Here is a 23,536-nt window from a genome sequence, read left to right on the forward strand (position 1 = left end):
GTGACTTAATGTAATTTATTCTGAACAAACACGTGAATAATTGGATGAGTGCAGCTTTAAATCTGTTACTGTGTGGCAAACATTTACACAGTGATTAGAATGAATTCATCAGCATACATTCCTTATTTGGCAAACACTTATGGAGACACTTTCGGCCCAACAAAGTGACACACAAAGCTCATTGTTATGAAACAATTGGTTTGTCCTCACAAAAGATACAAATTTATAAAATGAGGAGATACCTTTTTTCCTTTTTATTACACATCCTAAAGTTGTGGCTAAGTTACAGACTGTCTCTGTGCTGACACGGGAAGATGTAACCAGTCAGCTAGGCCTCTCAATTCACTGACCTGGACCTCTCTGCCTTTTTTATGCTGTTGGTGCCTTTTGGAGCATTTTTAATGGAATTCTCTGACAGTACGGCTTGCTCTCTGTTACACACTGTCCGAGTACATACTGTGCAGTGCAACCTCATAGTTTATATGGATGCAGCAAGACTCTACCCTCCAACCTAATCACTAATTCTGGCTCCAAAAAAAGAGAAAAAAGTTCACATACTCGATATATACTAAAAGTTCAAAGACTTCAAAAACTCTGTGTGACGTTCCTGTCTCATCTTTTCTTTACAATCAGTATAAAATAGTGCATAAGCCCATTGCAGGGAACATTGCCTGTATAAATTACAATACACTTGCAAATGTGTTTTCTTTTGCATGCTTAAATTGAGTATCCTGAGGACTAAGTTACAACTGATGATGAGACAAGCTTTATTAATCCCAGGGGGAAATTGAGTTAACATAGCAGCAGAAATTTCCTGTCAGGAGTGGGATTTGAACCCACGCCTCCAGAGGAGACTGCAGCCTAAACACAGCGCCTTTGACCACTCAGCCATTCTGACACTTGATGATGACCTGTAGCACCTAGCTCCGAGTCCTAATTCTACACCAGTGTTTTACAGAGATTATTTGCTTTGTCCTCTGATTGCCAAGATTCATCACTGACACTGACTTCACAGTGTTAACCATGCACAGTAAATGCAAAGCACATCATGAATGTTGATGTGCAGAAATCTGCTTGCTCATCAGTGCTCCTTCCATTCATGTAGTCCTGCAGTAGTTCCAGTACATCCATTGTGCAATATAACACAAGTGTTACTGCAGTCTTTAAAGTTCTGATACATATGACTGTTTCAAAGATTGCCAAAATGATCGCTATAACCAGTAATGTCACTGGTTGTAATTGGTGATATAATATACTCACAGTATTTGAACTGAATCATATTAATGATCTGTTCTGTAATGTTATTGTGGACTTCATAAACCAATGATGATCATTTCAGTTTTTGCCTCAAAATCCAGGGAAAGGGTTAGTGACGCACCACTAATCTTTAAGATATGATGTGAAAACTGATATGTGAGCACAGGCGTCTTTGTGATTCCTCAGATTTCATTTTAAAAGCCTGGCTTCAGTACAGCACTTCGCCATACACATTATGTCACCAGGTCTCCTAAATATTTACACACATGGGTCAGAGTTTCTGAATAAAAGACATGACCTAATGCCAAGGTTCAGTTTGCAGAGCCCCTTCATTGCATGAGATGTGGTGCATGGCTCTTTCAGTTGTGTCACATGGGTCCCTGACTTTTCAGTACAAGGAAAATTCAACAGATTCTTTTCTCTTTTCAGTATTAACACTATGACCTGTTCACATATGACACGGAATCCAGGTGACTATGTGGAGTGTTACGTTTACTTACCTGTATTTCATTTCAATTTCTATATGTATGTTTATTTTGTTAGTCTGTGTGTACTTTATGTATAATATATGACCTGTTTACAGAGCTACACAATTAAATCGTGAATATATGCATATTAAATGATGTTTGGGAAAAATGGTGCATAGACAATATATTGTCAAACTCACTGTCTGCACTGACAATCACTGGAAGCTTTTCATGTTACTCAACAGTCGTGACACCAGACGAACTCATATTTACCATTGAGTAAACAATATTATTATTAACTCCATTTTGACACAGTGATTTTTGCTTAGATGTGTTAAGTTATCATTAACGTATCTATCTGCTGTGTTTATTCAGTCCTTTTTAAATTGTAAGGCATAATTCATACACCTTTCTCTTCTTCTTATTATTACAGAAATTATTTGGTGTCACTTATTAATCTGAATGTGCTTGGAACCAAGTAAATATGGAATCAACTTTCCATTCTTTCCACCTAACTGCTATTATCTGCTATGGCAGGTAAAGCAGCTCAGCCCCTTAGTTATCCCTGCATATCAAAACATTTTGGTCAGTTTCTGTTCCAATATAAGAGCATACCAGTGCACAAAATAAGGTCCATGAAAACACGGATGAGTTAGTTTTGGTGTGGGAGAACTCGACTGGCCTGTACAGAGTCCTGACTTCAAGACCTAGATAGAACACCTTTGGATTGAAGTAGAGCAGATACTGCGAGCTAGGTCTTCTTTTCCAATGTCATTGTCTGACCTCACGAATGAGCATTTGGAAGAATGGTCAAAAATTAAAATGAATGGTGAACTTCTTCTTTTCTTTTCTTTTTTTTTGCCTGTCCCGTTTGGCTCTTTTGCATCAGAATTGTTGTCTAAAGGCGAAGAAAGATGCCCAACGGATTTACTTTACCAAATTGACCATCCCAGCCTTGCCGTAATGGTCCATTTGATTCACCTTTTATTGTTTATTTTATTTTCACTTACTGAATACGGGACAGACTTGACTGGGGGAAAGAAGGGGAGAAAGAAAGAGGGAAAGAGAAACAGCTGAGAAGAGTGACGGGGGAGAAGGGCAAAAGACAAAAACCAACAGAATGAGCAGAAAAAAAGAAGAAGAAAAAAAAATGCATATATCAATCACCTGGATCGCCTGCTGAGAAAGAAAAAAGAAAACAAGCAGAAGAGAACAAGAGTAATAGAATAAACAACATCACAATGATATATGGGAATATGACAGTAAATACTAAATATTAAACATTATTGTGCAGCACATAAGATCAACAGAACACAGTGTGCTTTGAGGTAGGAGCCAAAAAGGGTGTAGTTTGTGGGTGTGATCACCCGTGTGTACACCTGTGAGCATGGATGTGCTTGTTTTTTTGTTTTTTTTTTAAAAGGTTCCTTCATGTAATGATCTGCTAGAGGGTGTGGGGGGGCCACAGCCCCGTCCTCCAGGGCATGAAGCAGGTATGGAGGAGATCAAAACTCCAGACATCCAGAGGCCCCCAGAACACAAGAGACCAAGGAAGACCAACAGAGGGGCAGCAGACCAACAGAGGGTGAACTTCTAATGGTTAGTGAAATCTCATTGTGTAGCTTTAAGCTAAACCTTTTCTTGTTGCCATCTTTGTATTTAGAGCTGAAAAATGAAACAAACATTGAAATTGACAAAATTGCTGCTCATCTCATTGCCGCTCATTCCAAAATTGAGTTAATCCCTATAGACCGAATGGCCATATATACAGTAGTCATACATAGAATTGTTTTGGGTAGTTTCCCCCCAACTCATAAAAACTCTGAATGGGGTGTATTTTTTTAATTCATACACCTAGATAGTAATTGAATAAGAGATGTTGCTTTGTTGTTTGACAGGTGTCCCAATACAGGTAGCTGGCATCTGCTAGGCCTCATCCACTATTAGTCATTAATCTGGACCTGCTCACTGTGTGTACTGCTGGATCATTCTACTTTTCATGAGCAGTATTTTCCATGAGCATCTTACTAATACTATGGCTCATGGTGTGGTACAAATATCCCAGAATTAATTTCAATTCAGTTGTATTTATGTTACACCAAATTACAACAACAGCCACCTCAAGGTACAACTAGAACAAATATGTTGATTAGTTTGTCCTTGTGTTGCATCCAGAGTTTTTGAGACTAGTGCACCTGGCCTATGAACCACCTTGAAGTTAACGGGCTGCAAAGCCAGATACCACTTGGTGATCCAGGCGTTGGTACCCTCTGCGCATGGTCTGAGCAGAGGGTGAATGAGTTTCCCAGGAGGTAATACAGGACGGAGTCGACTGCCCACTGGATATCCAGGCACTCCTTTTCGATCATGCAGTATTTTCCTTTTTGGTCTGTCAGCTGATGTTGAGGACCGGGCGGTGGACCCCTTACCTGCTGGGACAAAATGGCCCCCAGCCCTCTGTTCGAGGCATCTGTCTGCAGAGTAAAAGCGAGGGAGAAGTTAGGTGTGTGGAGCAGTGGCTCCCATTTGCACAAATGCCGCCTGGCACTGCTCCATCCACTGGACCAGATCTGGGGGAAACCTTTTGGGTGAGATCAGTCAAGTGGCTAGTCAGCTCCGCAAAGCCAGGAACAAACCGGTGGTAGTACCCAGCCAGCCCCAGGAACTGTCTCACCTCCTTTTTGGTGAACACATCTGTAACGCAACAACATCTACCCTCTGGGCCTGTGTGAGATGGTTATCACAATGGAGGGAGGTGGGAATGGTGGAATTTAGCAACTCCGGCCCCAACTCATCTCTCTCCCCAACCAGGCTCACCAGAGAAGCATTTTCAGTTTCTCTCCATGCTTTAAGAAGTTTGAGGTGATATATCTGTAAGGCTCCTGCCCTGTCCGACCGTACCACCTCATAGTCAATATCACCCATCCGCCGTTTGACCAGGAAGGGTCCTTGCCACTTGGCGAGTAACACTAAGTTGATAGGCGGGAGTAATAAAAGCACTTTGTTTCCTGGCGAAACCTGCCTGAGTCTAGCCCCTCTGTTGTACAGGCGCTGTTGCCGTTCCCGGGCCTGGAGCAAATTTTCCTGTGACAACCTCCCCATTGTGTGCAGCTTTGCTCTCAGATCCAGGACGTATCTCACTTTTAGCTGGGGTTGGACCTTACCCCTAGTTTTCTTTAATCAGTTCCAACACCCCCGTGATTTTCAGTAATTCACTTCAAGCACCTCCCGAGTGATCCGAATTGCGTTCATCCTTTTTAATGAACTTACGAATCATGGGCTTTAAAGTCTTATTCAGCTGCTCCACCAACCGATCAGTCTGAGTGTTGTAGATGCTGGGCCGAACAGATTTAATGCCCAAAGATTTGTACAGCATTTTACTGTGCGAGATATGAATGATGTTCTGTAGTTGGTCAGTATCTCTTTCGGGAATCTGATTTGAGAGATGACCCGAAACAGCACCTGCGCCACACTCTTTGCAAAAATGGTGCGCAGTGAGACTGCTTTGGGATTTGGCTTTATATAATCCACCAGAACTAACACAAAGCCATGTCCATGTGCACTCCAGTCCATGCTAATATGCTTAAATGGGATCTCCATTAACGGTAATGGGCGCAGCTTAACCAGGTAAACCAGCTGACATTCCGGGCACAATGCGCACCATCAGGGAACAACTGGGTGTGTTCCTTCTCTGTGCGAGTGTCACGACTCACTCGGTAAAGCCAGTCATGAATTAATTCAAAATGCGGGTAGGTCAGCGCTGCTTCAGGGCGCATCAAGTCATCATAAATTTTTATCATTCTGTCAAAGGCTGAGCGTAGGCTGTCGTCACGAGATGCCCAAGTGGAAAATCTTCTGAATCACTGAGAGATGGCAACACCACTTTTTCTACTAAACAAAACTAATACTTACACTAAAATATCCTTTAGTTAACCAAATTGAAGATACTGGCAGCCATAACAGATCCATATAATTTATAGTTTCAAAAATACAACATGATAGCCAAAATGCTAATGCTCATGTATGTATGATCTCCAAACCAATGGGTAATATTATGGGGGCTATATCTACCTTTTATCTGGCTAAGGATGTTTGTCCCTGAAGTGTATCCTGCCTTTTTGACTCTAATGGGAACAACATTTACAAAATGAACATCACCATTAACATCATCAGACAAAGTGTTTGCTAAGGTCAGAGAACAAGGGTAATCTTCCTTCTCTGAGACTTCTGCACTCAACTGACACCAGTTCAACTGCTTATTAACGATATCTAAAGAAAGCTCATCTAAATACATGTAAACAAACTTACTAGCATTTTTTGTAGAACCCCGAACCACTGAATATGATCTTTAAAAACAATTGTCAGCACAGAAATGTAATATTTCCATGTTGATGCAAAGACCTGTTTTAGGCTCTTTAACACTGAACTAAGAGCATCTCATTCTTCTTTTCTCTATTAACTAGCGCTGGGCGATATGGCCCAAAATTCATATCTCGATATTCTTTAGCTGGATGGCGATACACGGTATATATCTCGATATTTTGTTAAAGCCATAAAGTAAGAACAAAAAGAGAGTTCTTACTCTCACTGTGTCCCAGATGTCACACAGGCTCTTTTATTAACATACAGCACAGATGTACATGAAAAAATTAGTCAGAAATAAATTATCAGCATTTATTAAATAATAATTATCCATAAATAAAATAAAGCAATGTTGTTTTTGTATATAACAAAACACTCACAATTGTGCAGTCAAAATGTAAACTAAACGCTGAGCATAATAACAAAGGCAGATTTTGCAGCTGCTCTGTTCCCAAGTTCTACTGCGTGACTGACAGCCTGGAGTTTGAAATCCGCTTCCTAACTGTGTCTCTTACAGGTGCCATTTGTTGTCCTTATACGCACACAATACGGTAATATTATGTTGAAGCACAGTATGCATGTCTTGCGAGGCTCCTGTCTACGCCAGTCATAATGCTCCGACAATCCATCAAGTGGTGCGGCTTCGTAGCTTAGCAAAGTCGTACTAAAACATTTTTGACAAATTGCTGAGCGCCGTGGACCACATAAAATCGGTTCGCGGTCAGTAAGCACAACCAGAATTCCTACATAAGGCACATCGTCGATTTTTGAGAAAATGAAAGGATTTTAGTGTACGATTATAATCCGAAAAATACGGTATATTTTTTTTGAGTTTTGTAAGTTGATTTGTTTTGGGGCAGGAAGCTGGGAGACTTCGCGGTCTCGGATACAGCACGCAGTTTCACACACTCTTCATTTTGCACTTCATGCCGCTGTTGTAAACTGTGAAAATACTAGTAGTGCTAGCTGCACGGCGTTAACGAGCTAACAGCAAAGCTAACGCGTTGACGCCGTGCAGTCCCACAAATGGGGCGATCCACGGTAACTCGTTAACGGAGATTTGCCGCGTTAATACAGTTACGACGTTAATGATGTTTTAACGAGAGTAACGCTGCAGCACTAAAATAGTAATCTCAAAATGGTTTCTTTTTATCAACCAGCTCCTCTTTGATAGCTGCTGTGTCCATCTTGTCTTTGCCTGCAGGTGAAGCAATAGGGGAGTTATGTTCAGTGAAGGAGAGAGGCGAGGCAGAGTAACGTTGCGTAGAGACAAAAGTGGATGAAAGAGAGGCAAACTTGCGGTTCCACAAGTGTAATTATAATGTAACTGTCACATCTCATATCTCGTATAAAAATATATCGATATATTTAAAAACTCGATATATTGCCCAGCCCTACTGTATCTCAAGTAGAACAGTGACAAATTAATCCAGCTGGTGATGAAACCTTTCTCCCAGTCAAATAAACTACTGTGTAATAGTGGAGGTGATGTTCTGTTTAGAGCTCACAGTGGGGAATAAAAACTAAACCAGTTATAAAGTGAACTGTTGAGGCAGTCTCCAATGAGAGCTTCTTTCAGTGTTTTCCTGATGAAATATATAGAGGGAATTACAGCAGTGAGTTATGAACATGCATTGTTCCAAGGTTATTCACAAAGACTTCATTACAACTCTGCAGAGATTTACATAGATTTGAGAGTGTGTTAATGAATTTTTATTGTTGTACTTCTTTAACGACAGAAGCAAACTTGACAATAAACGCTTAAATCCGTGTATATTGTTTTCTGCTGGCAACGTGGACCTGCTGTGAGGCGATAAGAAATGGCAAAACCACTTGCTGTCATGATCGGCTTTGCGCTGTGATCGCAACCAACATGACGGGGGGGACGCATGGACACAAGTGCTCTGAGGGTTTGTGACTACAGATACAGAGTGCTATAACTGCCACTCAAGAAAAGTCAGTCAGGGGACAGCAGAGATTGTTGTCAGTGATATGTGGGAATAAGCATCATCACGAAGACAGGGTAGCATCTGATAATTGGGCGTGGGACTCAATGGCAACAAAGCAACATGGCCTTAATAATGAGATTAATGATGTTGTGTTAGGTCTCGTTTCACTAAGGAGAGGATTATCTCGGAGCAGCCCTCCTAAGGTGAAGGAAAGGACAATTACTCTGAAACAGATTCACCAGACCATTCCCTTTCTGGCTGTAAACAAAATAATGTTTCAAAGCTGGGTCAGGGCTCATTCCCACAGACAAAAAAGCTATTTAGTCAAAAGCTCCTCCAATCAGTATAATAGAGAAGACAGTAGCTTTTAGCTTGAGTATTGCAGGGTGATCTTCAGGGCTCTGTCAAGTTGCAAGTTCTCAAAAACCTCGTGGTGATTATAAATATACTCCCTGTATATGACCAAGCAGAGCACATAATGATGGTTTGCTTTAACACGGGTGTTTTCTAAATGAATTTTCCTGAACACTGCCCTCACTGAAATAAGGAAAGTCATCCATTAAAGATAATTTTTGGACAGTATGAGGGTCTTGCTTAAATGATGCAGCACTTCTCCACACAATCTCTCTCTGAAAGCTTACAATGCCAGAAATGTTTGTGAAGATGGAAAGAATGGAAGAAGTTTGATGTAAGCACCAAACTGTTCTTTCCAAATTACAAATATGCCGTTGCCTGGTCCGGCTTCTGCCTGTGCTACGCCTGGTCCGGCCACAACAACTGTCGTGAGGGCGTCAGCTTCTCACACTGCGCACACGCAAACATATAAATGTCGGTGAAAAAGATTGATTGATTGATTGATTGATTGGTAATTTATTTCAACATGTGAACAATATACAAGTACATTTAGAAAAGAAATAAGAGAGAAAAAAAATACTATACAAATTACATACAAAAAAACATTCTGATTAATTTACATGTTGAAAGGGAGTGGGAAGAAGTATACACTTATTTAATCCCACCCCTGTCCCATAAATTATCAGTGAATATTTAGTCAGCTTCCTTACTGATATAATTTGTAATAAAAATAGTGAACAGATTTCTGATATACTATATACTATAATATCACATCATGAATTTTTTGTTTGTTTTTAAATAGAGACATTCACTTAATTTAAATATTTAAATATTTTCCTTTTCTTTATAGATCGAGAAGATCATATTTTTATAACTCTTTTTGAACAGTTTTATGTTTGGACATTGCTTTAATTCCATATTCAGTTTGTTCCATAGTTTCACTCCTTGAACAGAAACACAAAAGCCTTTTCTTGTAGTACGTACCTTCATTGTTTTGAAGTTACAAAAACCCCTTAAATTATAACTTCCTTCTTTCAAAAAAAACATACTCTGAATATTACCTGGCACGGCAGATGGAGAGATGGAGCAGCACGGCAGTGCAGCGTGTGATCTGGACACAAGCGATGGAGGCACAACTTGTAGAACTTTGGAAAGCTCATCCGAGCCTTTTCGATGTGGCCTCACAAAATTATCACGACCACAACAACCGTGAAAATAGTTGGATTTACATTGCTGCTCAATCACAGCTGCTTGATCAATGTTTTTCATAAGCAATTTAGCAAAGTTGATGGTGGTGGTGTGTCTGTGTGAGTGAAAGACAGAGAGAGAGAGTGACAGATTTTCTGTTATAACCTTCATTTTATGGACGCACAGTTTGAGCACTCGGGTCGCATCAGGCCGTATAGTGTGAGACCCTGCATCGTGACCTATGAACTTCTAACCCCTGCGTGTCAATCGTACAGTTTGAGCAGGAGCTGAATTGCGTGACTGAAAAAATCGCACAGTGTAAGCCCAGCATTAGTAGTGATGGGATTTCCGGCTCTTTTTAGAGAACCGGCTGTCCAAAACACATTTCTAGCGTTAACTGAACTTCCAAAACAGAGCTACCTAGAGCACTTAAATTACACAATTGAAAGCATGAAAGCATATGTGTATTGTTTGTGTATTTATACACAAGCACTCACATATATTCAAATAATTCCAAAAAATGTTAATTTACCTGTTACTACCACACACCAAATCCGGTTGGTACTTCCTGGCTTGTGTAGCCACTAGGTAACAAAAGCTCAACACTGCTCCTAGCATTTTGGAGCACTTCTGTTGTCTTTTGTACGTGTTTTGGAGTTTGTACATGCTTGGGGGTTTGTATGTGCTGTAAATATACTTTAAATATACATTAAATGTATTTTTATTTATTCACTCCACATAAAATGTAATAAATAAATCATATAATACAAAAACCAACTATTTACATTTCAACTTTTAACTATTTAAATTTTCAGCTTTTTCCTTTTAAACAAATTTAAAGTGAAACAACACAAAACACTGCAAACCACAACACAATTAAATATAAATTAATATATGAAAACAAAAAGAACATGCATATTCTCTGTCATATGGACCTGCATGAATAAACTTTCTGAATCCTTTATCATCTGCAACTGAAAATAGTTGTGGATGATTACTATACCTTTCTAATGTGACGTTGTTGTCCCTGGCTCTCTTTCTCTCTCTCTCTCCCTCCCGCTCTGTTCCTGTGCTACTGCGAGTGTAACTATCGCCCCTCCCCCCTCTTCCCAGTGCAAAGCACATGTCCCGTGCAGAGTGAAGCAGAAAAAAAGTGCGAGAGAGGGTGAGAGAAAGAAAAAAAAAACCACGGCTCACGTCGCTCACTTCAAAGAGTCGGCTGTAAGAGCCGTTTTGTTCGCGACCGACACATCACTACTGCTTAGAACGCCTTTGTACAAAGGCTAGTCTTGTTTTTCATTAGGATATGTATTATCAACACATGCACCACTGCCAGTGTTGGGGAGTAACGGAATACAAACCCAAACAAAACACACATTAAGAGGCTCTAATGTCTGTGTCTCAATCTCTCGGCCCATGTCACCTCTACTTGCGGCCCGCAATATGACGTGAAGAAATATTTGAAAAAATTATTCACAAAAATTATTTAATATGAAGGCAATAGGCATCAGCCTAAAGAATGCTGCAGGGAGAATGGACTGTCATACCAGTTAAGTGTCTGTGAGCGAGGGAGGGAGAAAAAGGAGAGTGGAAAAGTACGAGTTGTCACCGTGCAGAAACGGGAAATGGAAGCATGCAAATATAATAATAACCTGCAGCCAAGAAGAGTGCCTGATGAGCCCAGTTGTAAGTAAGCTGTTAAGACTCGACTGTACACTGTGTTCGTGTTTTTCTCTGAAACAATAAGTTCCTTTGGAGCAGCCTTTCAACGCCTCTCTCTGTCTCTGCTAGCAAAGTTGACCCAGACAACAAAGTAAAGCTAGTTTTCAGCTACGAGTCCGACACGAACCCGACGTATTAGCCAGAGGTCCCTTTACTACGGTTCGGAGCTGCGGACCTGTTTTATATACGCGCGGAATAGTTTTCTATAGAAGATCGCTGCGAAAAGTGCAGCCTTACCTAATGTCCACCTACTGTTACTCATTTTATATTAAGATCTAGTTGCTATTGGTATGGTATTGAGTAACGTAACGGAATATGTTACAAAATACATTTGGGGCATGTATTCTGTAATCTGTAGTGGAATACATTTTAAAAGTAACCTTCCCAAAACTGACCACTGCAAGGATGCTGTGTCTACAGATAAACCTGAATATTATGCAACACTAATAAGGTCTGGTGAAAGGAATACTTGGACTTTTTTCTCTACTATAAACAATATTGTTTGACAACTTGACAAATTTTTAATAGTAATATGCCAACAGCTGAGTCTTCTAGGTAATATATTGAATGATCCCCCTTCTCTTCTTTCTAGCTTAAACTCCTGATTGTTGAGGAAATATTGGAATTTATTAAGAAATGTAAACTTTCCACTTGTTATTTTAACCCACTTCCCACTCATGTGGTTAAATCCAGTTTGTCCTCTCAGTTTCTTGCCTTTTACTGGCATTAACACAGATTAGGGAAAACCTAATCACTGGCTTTGTTCCTTTACCCCTCAAAACAGCTGTGATAATTCCAGTTCTTTAGAAACCAAGTGCAGACGCTTTCAGTGAAAATAATTATGGTCCTAGTGCTAGTTTACTTTTGCTTTCAAAAATGTATGAAAAAGTGTTGCTATGCAGATTTACCTCACTCACCTTAATAATACTTAATTTCAGTATGGTTTTCAGAGACAGCCCTGGTCAAAATCACACGTGGTCTACTGATGTAAGCAGACTCTGCACTCCTAACTATACTTCCTTTGACATAATCGCTGATGATATTTTCTTGAAGAGACTAGAATCTATTGTTCCATTGGTACTTTACATGCCTGGTTTAAAACATGCCTCTCAGATCACAGTCGTTATGTACAATTAAAATATATCACATGTGTGCTAATTTTCTCACATTAGTAACAAAACATAATAATAATATTATATTTTCAGTTGTGTAGTTTTAGTTGGTAATGCACATCCTTTACAGTTAACAATAATGGTATTCTTGTAAATGCTCAACTCAAAACATATCATATTAAACCTTTTGAATATTATAATTTGGTTCTATCTGCTCTCTGTCTCTTCTCTCTCCGTCTTTAAAGCCATGGTAAATGGACTGGTTCTTATACAGCACTTTTTTACTCTACCTGAGCACTCAAAGCACTCTATACAGCTTACCTCATTCATTTATTCATACAAGCACTTTTTCTATGCTTTTTCTATTGAAGTGCTTTATATCTAACATTTACACACAGTCATAATCCGATGGCTGCATCAAAGAGCAGCTTGGGGTTAGCATCTTACCCAAGGATATCTGACGTGCAGACTGGACAGGGATAGAAACACCAACCTTCTGATTCATAGATGACCTACTCTACCTCCTGAGCTATAACCACCCCATGAGGTTATGATTTGACATGGAATTTGCTGATATTGGATTTCTGGTGTCATTGTGGGCTATTGATGCTCAGTCCATCTCATGATACACTGAGCATTTCTTCTTCACCCACCTCTTTTCAGTCTCTGTGTATAACTCTATTTATACACCACTATTGCATTTAATCATTGGTAATTATTAAACCCAAGCTCTCTGTCACCCACAGTGTCCCTCTGGTCCTGTCTCCCTCCGCTCTCTTCTCTTTCTGCTTACCGGTAAGCGTTCATAATAGATGACTGGCTCTCCCTTCGCCTGGTTCTGCCAGAGTTTTCTTCCTGTCAAAAGGGAGTTTTTTTTTCTTCCCACCGTCACTGCTCATATTCAGTCATCTGATTGTTTGGGTTTTCTCACTGTTAATGTACGGCATTTTCTTTGCAGTTATATAGTGCCTTGATGTGACTGTTAATGTGAATTATAGCAATAAAAAATGTTTCAAATATATATACTCACATACATTTAGTATATTTCACACAAATCTTACGTAAAAAGAGATGCTGTGTTTAACTTAGTCACAGATACATTTAAAAATAACATGTAATTGTTTTCATTTTCATGGTGCAAATTGGCTGCTCTTTAGCCATCTGTTGGATGGGATGCTGTCACATAGATATTTTAGTTTAAGGATATTTTTTATTTCTCAATAGAAATCTACTAAAACCAGTCATGTTTTCAACTGCAGTTACAAAATTATTTTTCAGAGGTCTTTAACCCTTTACAGCCGATCGGAGCGGGCACGCTGTTTTGCTAACTATTTTTAAATCCCGGTAGCTCTGCAACCACGTGAGCTAGCGCAATAATTTTTTTTGCATATGAAACTGGAGGAGTTGTACTTACATCTTATGCCATCAGCTTGTCCTAGGTCACAGTTTCCTTCCACATATAGCTTTGCAAAAACTGCATAAAAATCACTTGCAGCAACAAAAACATAATATTCCAGAAACACGCTTCGCCGATCCATCAGCTGTTTGTAACACTTCCTACATCCATCAGCGCGAACTATCACATGACCGCATGACCTGCCCGAAACCGGAAGTGACGTCGTTTTGCGGAAATGTAGTTTTTTACGATCGGGGCTTTATGAGCTTGTGTTTTACTTGTTATGTGTTTTAAAAAGTTATGTTTGAGTTTATGACTTTCTGTGTCGTTTCTGGGATGCTTAGGACTCATATTGCACTGCTGGAAATAGTTTATTTTGATGCATATGCTGTTATTTTGCAAATTTGCACTATAATATTTATTTTCGTTTTTCCTGCAGTATATAAAAATTGGTGTATTTCAAAAATAAAACCATGAAGACACTCAAAATAAATTTCCTGTGGTGGGAAACTAGTTTGTGTAACTTTTTTGTATTTACAGGTTTGAGGGATAAGCCTCTTAAATTTCTCTAATTAGAAATATATGTTAAAAAAACAAAAACGATTTTCAATTTTTTTGTAGTTTATTGCACTTTTTTGCAATTTATGTAATTACTATGCACCTAATGCAGACATATTATTAAAGTTTGGGCTATAATGGTTGTATTGATGTATAGCAACTTGAAATGCTCCCAAAAATGGCTCCACAGCATGTAAAAATATAATATAAGCTCTGGCGAACTTGGTTCTATGGTAGGTCTTAAAGGGTTAATACTAGCAAAGCAGGTAGAAATTCAACTAGCAGCTTTGCTAATCTAAAAGATCCCAGATCAGCTGCCTGACAGTGATGTAATCAATCACAGTTGCATAACAAAATAATCAGTGCCAGCAGGAAAGTCCCTCAGCTCATGCAGTCAAGCATATAATAACTAGAAAGTGATAACTGCTCATCACACTTCATGTTCTGGACTCATTTGACTAAAACAACAAATGTGAAAAAACACCAACAGCTCTGATGAAGCTTAAGTTGCGCATACATTCATGACTCAAGCTAGTGCAGCAACAATTAAAAACAGTAAAAACCATTGTGTTAAAAACAGTCGCAACATCATTGTTGCAGTCACACACAGACAAACGTTCCTTTATTGTGTATTTATGGACAGTTTGCACATTAATGATTTATCATTAGCAACAAGAATGATTCATTGACTGTAATAAAACCTCTCTGATTTGTATTATTTGGAAAACAAATGAGCATGAATAAATAATGAAAGGTGAATAAATTCGGTTGTTATCATTTTTTTCTTCCTTCCAGTGACTGAACTTGCTGTATACATTATAAATCAAGTCATCTAGCAAAAACATATCCTAACTTTATAAAATATGGGTTTTCAGTCCAGTATCTTCAAAAGCATCCTAAAGGAAAAATAAACCAGTAGTGAAATGCCACTATAATACATATTCATGAAATATCATGAGGTTCTTCTAATAAAAACTGACATCAACCATCTAGAGGAAAAACCTACCAAGGTACACAAGAAAAGACATTCTCCTGATGGCTCGGGGGGAGGGGGGTATAAATTAGGACTGATTATGTACTTTTTCATAGTGTCTCGAAATAAACATTCTACTTACATGTTCTTCTTAACCTTTCCCTCAAACACTGAGGTAAACAGTGTGATCACATTTGATCAGAAGTAACACTTTATTTTACAGTTTGCGTAGCTTATGTGTATTATATCCCATTATTGAAAGACAGAACGCTGGGATACAGATTTATCGCACTGAATAGTGTCAGTGCTCAATCCCAGGAGTAAGTTTCACTGAACTAAACACGCTTTGTAGCATTTTGTTCATGAACTGCCAAAATAGTATGAGGGCTTCCAGTTGTAACACACCCAGTAAAATATTATTCAGAAGATACAGAATTTGCAATTTTCACCCTAATATTTAATTTCAATTGCAAGCTATAGTAACTTATTACTGGAATACTAGTTAAGGGATTATTTAAGTACAAAATATAAAAATGTACAATATGCTTAGTAATTTTCATTGTCATTTATGGGGAACTTTGAGATCGACCTGATCAGGACTACAAACATTTGTTGTGTGTAATGGTGGTAACAACATGGAATAGATTTAGCTAACATTGGGTGCTCAGTATTTGGGACACTGACACCCATATTCAGTAAACAGGTGTTCTCTTATGTGAAAACGGAAATCGGCAAATATATAAATTTGTGCTACATTTATTTCACAAATGCATGTAACTTATTTTGCATTTTGTAGATTTTTTTCTTGCTAACAGATAAATATCTGCTTAGCACTCTCCTTCATTAAACATAGCTTAACAGCTCTGTGAACTGGCAATAAAAAACAAATTTATTTTTTAAAAATGAAAAGGAACAATGTCTCTATAGTGTAGTGGTTTAAATGTTTACCTAAAAAGCAAAAGTTCACTGGTCCCGGGAGGATGCTCTTTGGGTTTTTTTCAGAAAGTGTATCTGGTATAAAACCTCTGCCAAATCAAACATGGAAATCTCCACTATGGTAATCACGCGTGAATAAGGAAGCAGCCTAAAATAGTTTTACCGTGTAAGATTTAATGGTGAGGTAGCACATTGCAGCTGACTCCTTTGCTGTCCTACAGATGAAAGCCTCACTTCAATGCAAAAAGCCAGAGTTAGGTTTATCCATTCATGGCCTTGTAACTTGGCAGGCCATGTGAAAGATAACCCTTCCACCTATATAAATAAGAAGTGGTCTAAAACTGACACGTTTTTTAAAATAACTGCTGTATTATAAAGTTGTAACCTCTGGGAAATTAAATTTGAAGTCACTGTGAAGTCGGAAAAAATTGGATCGCTCTAATATCTCAGGAAGAACGTTGAATTCCCAGCTTTAGGACAGCTAAAAGTAAATTTACAGCCTGGTGCTTTTATGACAGCTTCTCCTGTCATAATGTGTTAATCTGGATACTGATGTTAGAGGCATAGCCACTTTGATTTACAGGTGTACTGTCAGTACACTCGTAAATCCTCACCTCCTCTAATTTTTTTCATTGAACTGGACTTCTTGGCCATGTTTGTGCTGTCGATGCCCTTTGTAGCATTTTATTTTATTTGGTAAATAATATGGCCTGCTGTGGTTTACATCCTGCCTAAGAAATTTGTACTCCAGTTTTGTTGAGGGAACTTCTAGTATTTTATTAGTCTGCTACTAATTAGCAGATACTGTGGGTTGCAAGCATAGACTCTCTGAATGCAACTCGCTAACCAAGCCTAATACCCTTAACCTCTATTTAACCACACAACCCTTTATGTAAATGTTCTAATTTCTGGCTCCAAAAGCAACACAGCAAAATGCTAACTTTGAGGCATCAAAATGTTCAGAAACCAATGAGTGTCATGTATCATTTATATACAACATGTGCTTACAGGCCACTAATGAAATCCTAGGTTTAAAACCTCTATTTCAGTTCCGCCTATAGACTCCAGTAAATTTGACACACTGACCCATTCAAGCAACAATAAAACATAGTTTTGTTTCAGGAAATATTTGCTTTGATATCCTACAACATATGTTGTAGGAAAAGTACAATAAGATGAAAACAGACTTTAAAACCATTGGCATGAAAACAGTTCGACGCTTACTAGCTTGATCTCACATTCTTGCCAAGTGAACTTAAGAAGTAAGGTCAATTCATCAACCTGCTGTTCTCAAGGTCATTACAAACTAAACGGATTCATCTTGCGTCACATTTACACCTGATTTGAAATGAATTTCAGATAACAGTGCACTTGGAATAAATATGCCCAAATATACTTAAAATACATCCGATTTATAGCATTTACCACACCATAAAAATGGCCAGCATTGCTTAATATTATGCACATGGAATAACAGTGCATAATATTTCAACATATTTTCTTTTCTGCTTTCTGACGCAGTGAAGAAAAGACTGAAATAAATCTCATAAGCAATGTATTTACTGTATAACCCCAATAAATGTTAGATTTCTCTTCTACTTCTTGGGTTTATTAATGTTTTACTTCATTATTTCCTTATTATTCTTTAAAACAGCTAACTTTTGAAAGGACTGGAGGAAGATCTAGTTGCAGTTGTGGCTGCAAAGAGATCTGTGACACAACTGCAAGACCTCTACAACACAGAGAGATTGTAGAATAAAGTGCACTGTAACTGAATCACACACATCTTCCGAGTACAATAGTTGTGCGCCGTGCAGCTTCAGACTGGGCAGAGGGCTCTTGGGCTCTCCTGGGGTCATTCATCAAGGTTGGGCGGTGGAGAAATGTGCCTGTTGTTGGTATTAATAGCCCGAGGTGAAATAGGTCCTCTACACTGCGGAGGCGATCTGGCAACTCGGGTGAGCCCTATTTCACTTTGCTCAACTTTTTTTTTGTCCCGGCTCGAGCTTCATTGTGGACCTCATTCTTTTCAAGCTTCTCAAGCGCCATCGAAACATTTAAACCCCCCACCCCCACTTACTACATCACTCCATCCACTCTTGCTATTGCCTGGTTCCGCAAATCATATTTCTCTGGTAAATTCATGATTGATAAATTATTTTCTCTTTGTAGAATACAATAAAATCATTTGTGCTAATTAAGGCAGTCTTTTCATTTACAAACAAGACATTTAAACTCAGAAAATTTAATTGGGTTGGGAAAAAAAACAAAATAAAAGGTTGGACTTTTCCCAAAGAAGTCATTATTTACTTGTTCTGTCAGTAAAACTTTTCACATTTTGTTCTTTCATCTCTTGAAGAAAAGTCTTGGAAAGTTCCCAACATCTCCCAGTTTTCTGATCCTTTTATTTCCAGTGGAGTCCCTCGTGACCTTTTAGAAGCCTGGGTTTCCAGATTTTAGCAGAGAAACCACGGCATTGGAATTATACGTGCACCGACGGCACACTCTTGTTGAGGACTTGCGCCCTCATCAGCTGGACGCTGGTCATGATCTTCTTCTGATGGCCCATTAATGTCACCCCGAGCCTCTGGATATCCCTATATGGCACACACACAAAAACAAATCAGATTTGAAGATTTATGAAAGTTGGACTCTACAGGCCCCAGTTAGTGTGTTAAAGTTTATGACATGTGATCAGGAAAACAACTGAACAACTACAGCTTGTTTAGAAGGTTTTCCAAGACGAAGCCTCTTCTCTCTAAAATGAACATGGCAGCACAGCTTGGTTTGTGGATTCATACCAGCAGTTTACTTTCAACAGAATCCCAATCAACAAAATTTGGATATTAAAATTAAATAAAAAAAGATATGACATGGCAGAGCTCAGTGAGCCTTACATTACCCTAGTGTTACTATATAAGGGACTATCGTAATTGTCGGGCTATAAGCCGCTACTTTTTGCACAAGCTTTGAACCCTGCGGCTTTTAGTCAGGTGCGGCTTTTCTATGGATTGTCCGTGATTTTTGTGATATCATAAGAGGATTTGTTTTGTTTGTTCCGCTGTTGTACGGCACTAGGTTGCCTGGCGGAAGGACATGTGATCAGACACACAGTATCGGGGTTCAAGAGTGGTATGTTGGTCACATGTCCGTCCGCCAAGTAACGTAGTGCCGTACGAAGTAGCGCGAAAAACAAACTTCAAAGTAGTGGCTAATGTATGTACAAAACAGGATGCGCTCAGGTGCGCTTTGTAGTCTGGAAAATACGGTAATTCCATCAGCTGCAAATATTATAACGCCTCATACTTGAGATGGCCTTTTTTTGGATATACACTAATGGACACTCAAGAAATTGGTGTGAGAGAGTCTGAGCGATTTAGTTTCATATTATAGGAAAGCTGTGCTAATGTAGTTTGATGCTAGCTGAAGGACAGGCTTGAAGGCTGGGTGGCATAAGTTCCTGACCCCTGGGTCAGATTTGTGGGAGGTTTTAATATGTGTTCGACTGAGCTCAGAGGCTCATGGGACAGAAGAATGGAGATGATAATCAATAAGTGTTATAATATAACATATTACCTCTTTTCTGTGCACAAGCTATGCCATTCTATGTCCTGTCCAGCAGTTTAAGGTCTGTGTGAGGTGATTTTCTCTCACATTAGCTGGTAGAGATTGTAGAGCACCTACACTACTACTACTACTACTACTACTACTAATAATAATAATACATTTTATTTGAGGGCGCCTTTCAAAAACACAAGGTCATCTTACAAAAGAACAACATTAATAAAAGAAGCAATAGTCATAAAATACATAAAATAAATTAAAATTGCAAAGCAGAACTCTACAACAGGTAAAATCAGCACTAAAGCTGATTTTACTACATCTAACAGCTCACTACTGCCTCTGAGCTGCTGAGACTTCCCCAGGAAGCGCTTACCCTTGGTTCATGCTTATGACGTGACCCAGAGTGTGGTACCCCCCAGCTGCAAAGTGTTCCTTGTAGCGGCTCATCTTTATGGTGTCCAGCCACTCATCTACTGAGTTACAGCTGCTGAAGTCAGGGATAGCTCTCTCCATCAGTGTAGGACTGTTTAAACTGCAGCGAATAAAGACAGATGGCAGTGGATCAGAAGTGGAAGAGACAGGAAGATGTATCGGAAGACAAAAAGGCAGCTTGAAAAGGAGAGGAGTCAAAAAGTGAGCAAGGGGGAGAATCCTGAGGGAAAAGGGGCTTTTGAAATGCACGAGTATGTGAGACAGGAAATCGATAGCAGTTAAAATGATTGAGAAGAGGTGGTTACCGTGGTTGCAGGATGGCTGCTTTGGGTAGATTAACACAGGGAGAAATGTTTAACACTCCTCCTGCTTCTCTGCCTCTTAATATTCCTACTGTTTCTCTCACCTCACAGTGTCATGCACCATTGACTCCATAGGACCTGAGATCTGAACTGAGCAATTTACACAGGTCTAGCTTTAGCCTGGGTGTCCTTTCAAACCTGCTCCCAGATTCACTATGGATCAATGTCAATATCACAGCGAGGCTTTTACTTAATGCACAGCGCGTCTATCAGAGATGAGCTTATTGGAAAACGAACATGACCGCTCACTTCATCTGCCAGACAACTTTGAGGGAAACTTTAGGCTGCAACTTTATCCCACCGCGCCCATGCTTGATAGCAGCGGGATGAGATTGGATTTACTCTGCTTCCCACACCAGGATGGTTACTTAGTAGCTTAACAGTCAGTCACCATATATGGTCCCGGAGATCATCTTCTCAGGCCCTCGCAGGTGGTGTCTTGCTTTGATTTGCAGTTTAATCCGCTAATCACATGAACCAATATTTGATTACATTTTGGCGAGCTGTCTTGCCAAATTAAATCAAAAAGACTCCTCGGCATGTGACATAATGCACTCATGTTGTGCCGCTGCAAATATGGATTTATTCCGTTGCCCACCTACCTGCAGAGTGTGTCCATAGATTTCAGGTTCTCTGGGTTGCGGATTAGCTTGTCAAGAACGGTGACTATCTGGCAAAAACGGGGCCTCTCGTTGCGATCCTTCTGCCAGCAATCCAGCATGAGTGTGTGTAGAGCAGCAGGACAGCCCATAGGAGCAGGCAGCCTGTAGCCCTCCTCAACAGATTTGATCACCTGTACATGTCCAGCAGAATATGCATAAGGCTACAATGTGTAGCATAAAAATAAACATCACATTATCTCTGGTCGCTAAATGGTATTTAAATCAGCAAACACCACTCACATCTCTGTTAGTGAGATTCCAGTAGGGTCGCTCTCCATAGGACATCACCTCCCACATGACCACGCCATAACTCCACACATCACTGGAGGAGGAGAATTTCCTGTATGCGATGGCCTCTGGAGCTGTCCACCGGATTGGGATTTTTCCACCCTGCCAGGAAGACAAAAAAGTTCAAGCAAGGATACAGAGGAGATTTGGAGAAAAAATGTAAGACAGACCACATCCAGAGCTAAACGTTTCACTGCCATTGTGTCCGCAGAGCCTGTGTCCTGTCCCAACCCTAACACATCCTGCTATTGTACACACACACACACACACACACACACACACACACACACACACACACACACACACACACACACACACACACACACAGATGGATATCCTAAATAAGCATCTTTAAGTGGGCTAAATAGATCAGAGTAAACTAACAAATGAAATGCTGAAATAGCTTAAAGTGTTGGGTAAATAGTTAAAATGGTCTAATAATACTAAATTGCTAAATACTATTTTTAATTGGTTGCCTAAAAGTAAAAAATAAAATGCATAAAAAGTTTATATATTAAATTGTTATAGTGGCAGTAAAAAAGTCGCTTAAAGTATTTAATGAGTCGCATTAATGGATAAACATAAATACTAAATCAAGTAGTGGGCGAAAGTGTAGTGCCACCCTTCATCACTTTTTATTTTGCTAGGAAAATGGAAAATAGTTTCAGCAATCTATTTTAAAAATGTGCAAACATAAAAGCACAGCCAGAGTTTCTACATTTCGAACAAACTTGAAATTCGATATTTGGTATGATGCACTTTTCCTCGTCCTCACAGCCTCAATTTGTTTAGGTACCCTTTCAAGCAATTTCTTTAAATACTCTTCAGGAATAGTTTTCCGGGATTCTTGAAGGTGCTTCCAAAAGCTCTTCTTTGGACCTGAGATCTGAACTCTGTCAAGATGATCTCTTGCTGCTTCAGTCATGTTAAGGTTGAGGCTCTGGGGAGGCCAATCCACGACTGATAGTGTTACACTGTATATTTTTCTATTCAGGTATAATTTTACTGCATTGGCAGTACATTTTGTATCGTTGTCATGCTAAAAATAGAAACAGAAAAGCAGTTCTATTCAGATGATACACAGCTTTATTCATTCATCAAGCCAGAATATACAAATCAATTAATGTCATTAAGGACAGGCAGTCCCTAATGACATAAAGGGCTCGATTACCTGTAAGTTCTTATTTCTAGATTCAGGCAAAACTGAGTTTATTGTACTCTTGAAACTATTAGAAAGATGGTGTCTAATCATTTTAGATGACATTGCTCCTGTAACTCTGTCAGGAGTCTTGGAGTTATTTCTGATCAGGATATGTCCTTCAGCATGCACATTAAATAAAAATGTGCATAGCTAAAATGAGAAATTCCTATCTCAGAGTGATGCTGAAAAACTAGGCTGGACTTATGTAATTCATTATTATCATTCACTCTAAAAGCTCCCTGAAAAGTCCTCAGTTAATCCAGAATGCTAGAGTGAGAGTACTAAATCTGCTAAATAATCTGGGGATACAAAACAGGCAAATTTCTCCCATATTAGCTTCTCTTCCTTGGGTAACTGTTAAATTCAGAATTTAATTTAAAATCCTTCTCCTTGCATACAAAACCTTTAATTATTAGACAAAAACATTATAGCACCTTATTATCCTAAAAGAGCTCCACGGTCTCAGACTGTTGGCCTACTTGTGGTCTTAAAGTATTCAGAAGTAGTATGAGAGGCAGAGCTTCAGCTGTCCGGCTCCTCTACTGTGGAACCTGCTTACAATTTAGATTTAGGAGTCAGAGACTCTTACTCAACTACAATAAATTGACTAAATAGCTTAAATGAATGGATAAAAAGCACCAGAATTTAGTTTCAGTTATTAGATAAATGGATAAATAGTTTACTAATCAATAAAGGGTTAAATTGATAAGCTAAAAGTAATTTGAAAAGCTTGCAGTAGTTGTGGCAAGAAGT

At 39.1% G+C, this 23,536-nt stretch overlaps 1 protein-coding gene and 1 non-coding gene across 3 annotated transcripts in view; both read right to left on the minus strand.

Moving 5' to 3' along the window:
- Positions 1 to 815: 815 nt before the first annotated feature.
- Positions 816 to 898, minus strand: trnal-uag (transfer RNA leucine (anticodon UAG)). Its single transcript has one exon. It is a non-coding gene; the product is annotated as a tRNA-Leu (tRNA).
- Positions 899 to 14,987: 14,089 nt separating this feature from the next.
- The window catches only part of epha8 (eph receptor A8), a 151,695-nt gene continuing 143,146 nt past the window's right edge, over positions 14,988 to 23,536 (minus strand). For both annotated transcript variants that reach the window (XM_085405568.1, XM_085405569.1), the window contains 4 exons: positions 21,535 to 21,684; positions 21,235 to 21,425; positions 20,212 to 20,370; positions 14,988 to 18,871 (listed from right to left, as the gene is read on the minus strand). In XM_085405568.1, coding sequence (XP_085261694.1) covers positions 18,757 to 18,871; positions 20,212 to 20,370; positions 21,235 to 21,425; positions 21,535 to 21,684 — 615 coding nt within the window. In that variant the 3' untranslated portion in view covers positions 14,988 to 18,756. The remainder of the gene's footprint in view (positions 18,872 to 20,211; positions 20,371 to 21,234; positions 21,426 to 21,534; positions 21,685 to 23,536) is intronic.

Source organism: Rhamphochromis longiceps, linkage group LG5 (assembly GCF_057381845.1).
Source record: "Rhamphochromis longiceps isolate RC_006_pf linkage group LG5, R_longiceps_female_GT1.1, whole genome shotgun sequence".
Taxonomy (NCBI): Eukaryota; Metazoa; Chordata; class Actinopteri; order Cichliformes; family Cichlidae; genus Rhamphochromis; species Rhamphochromis longiceps.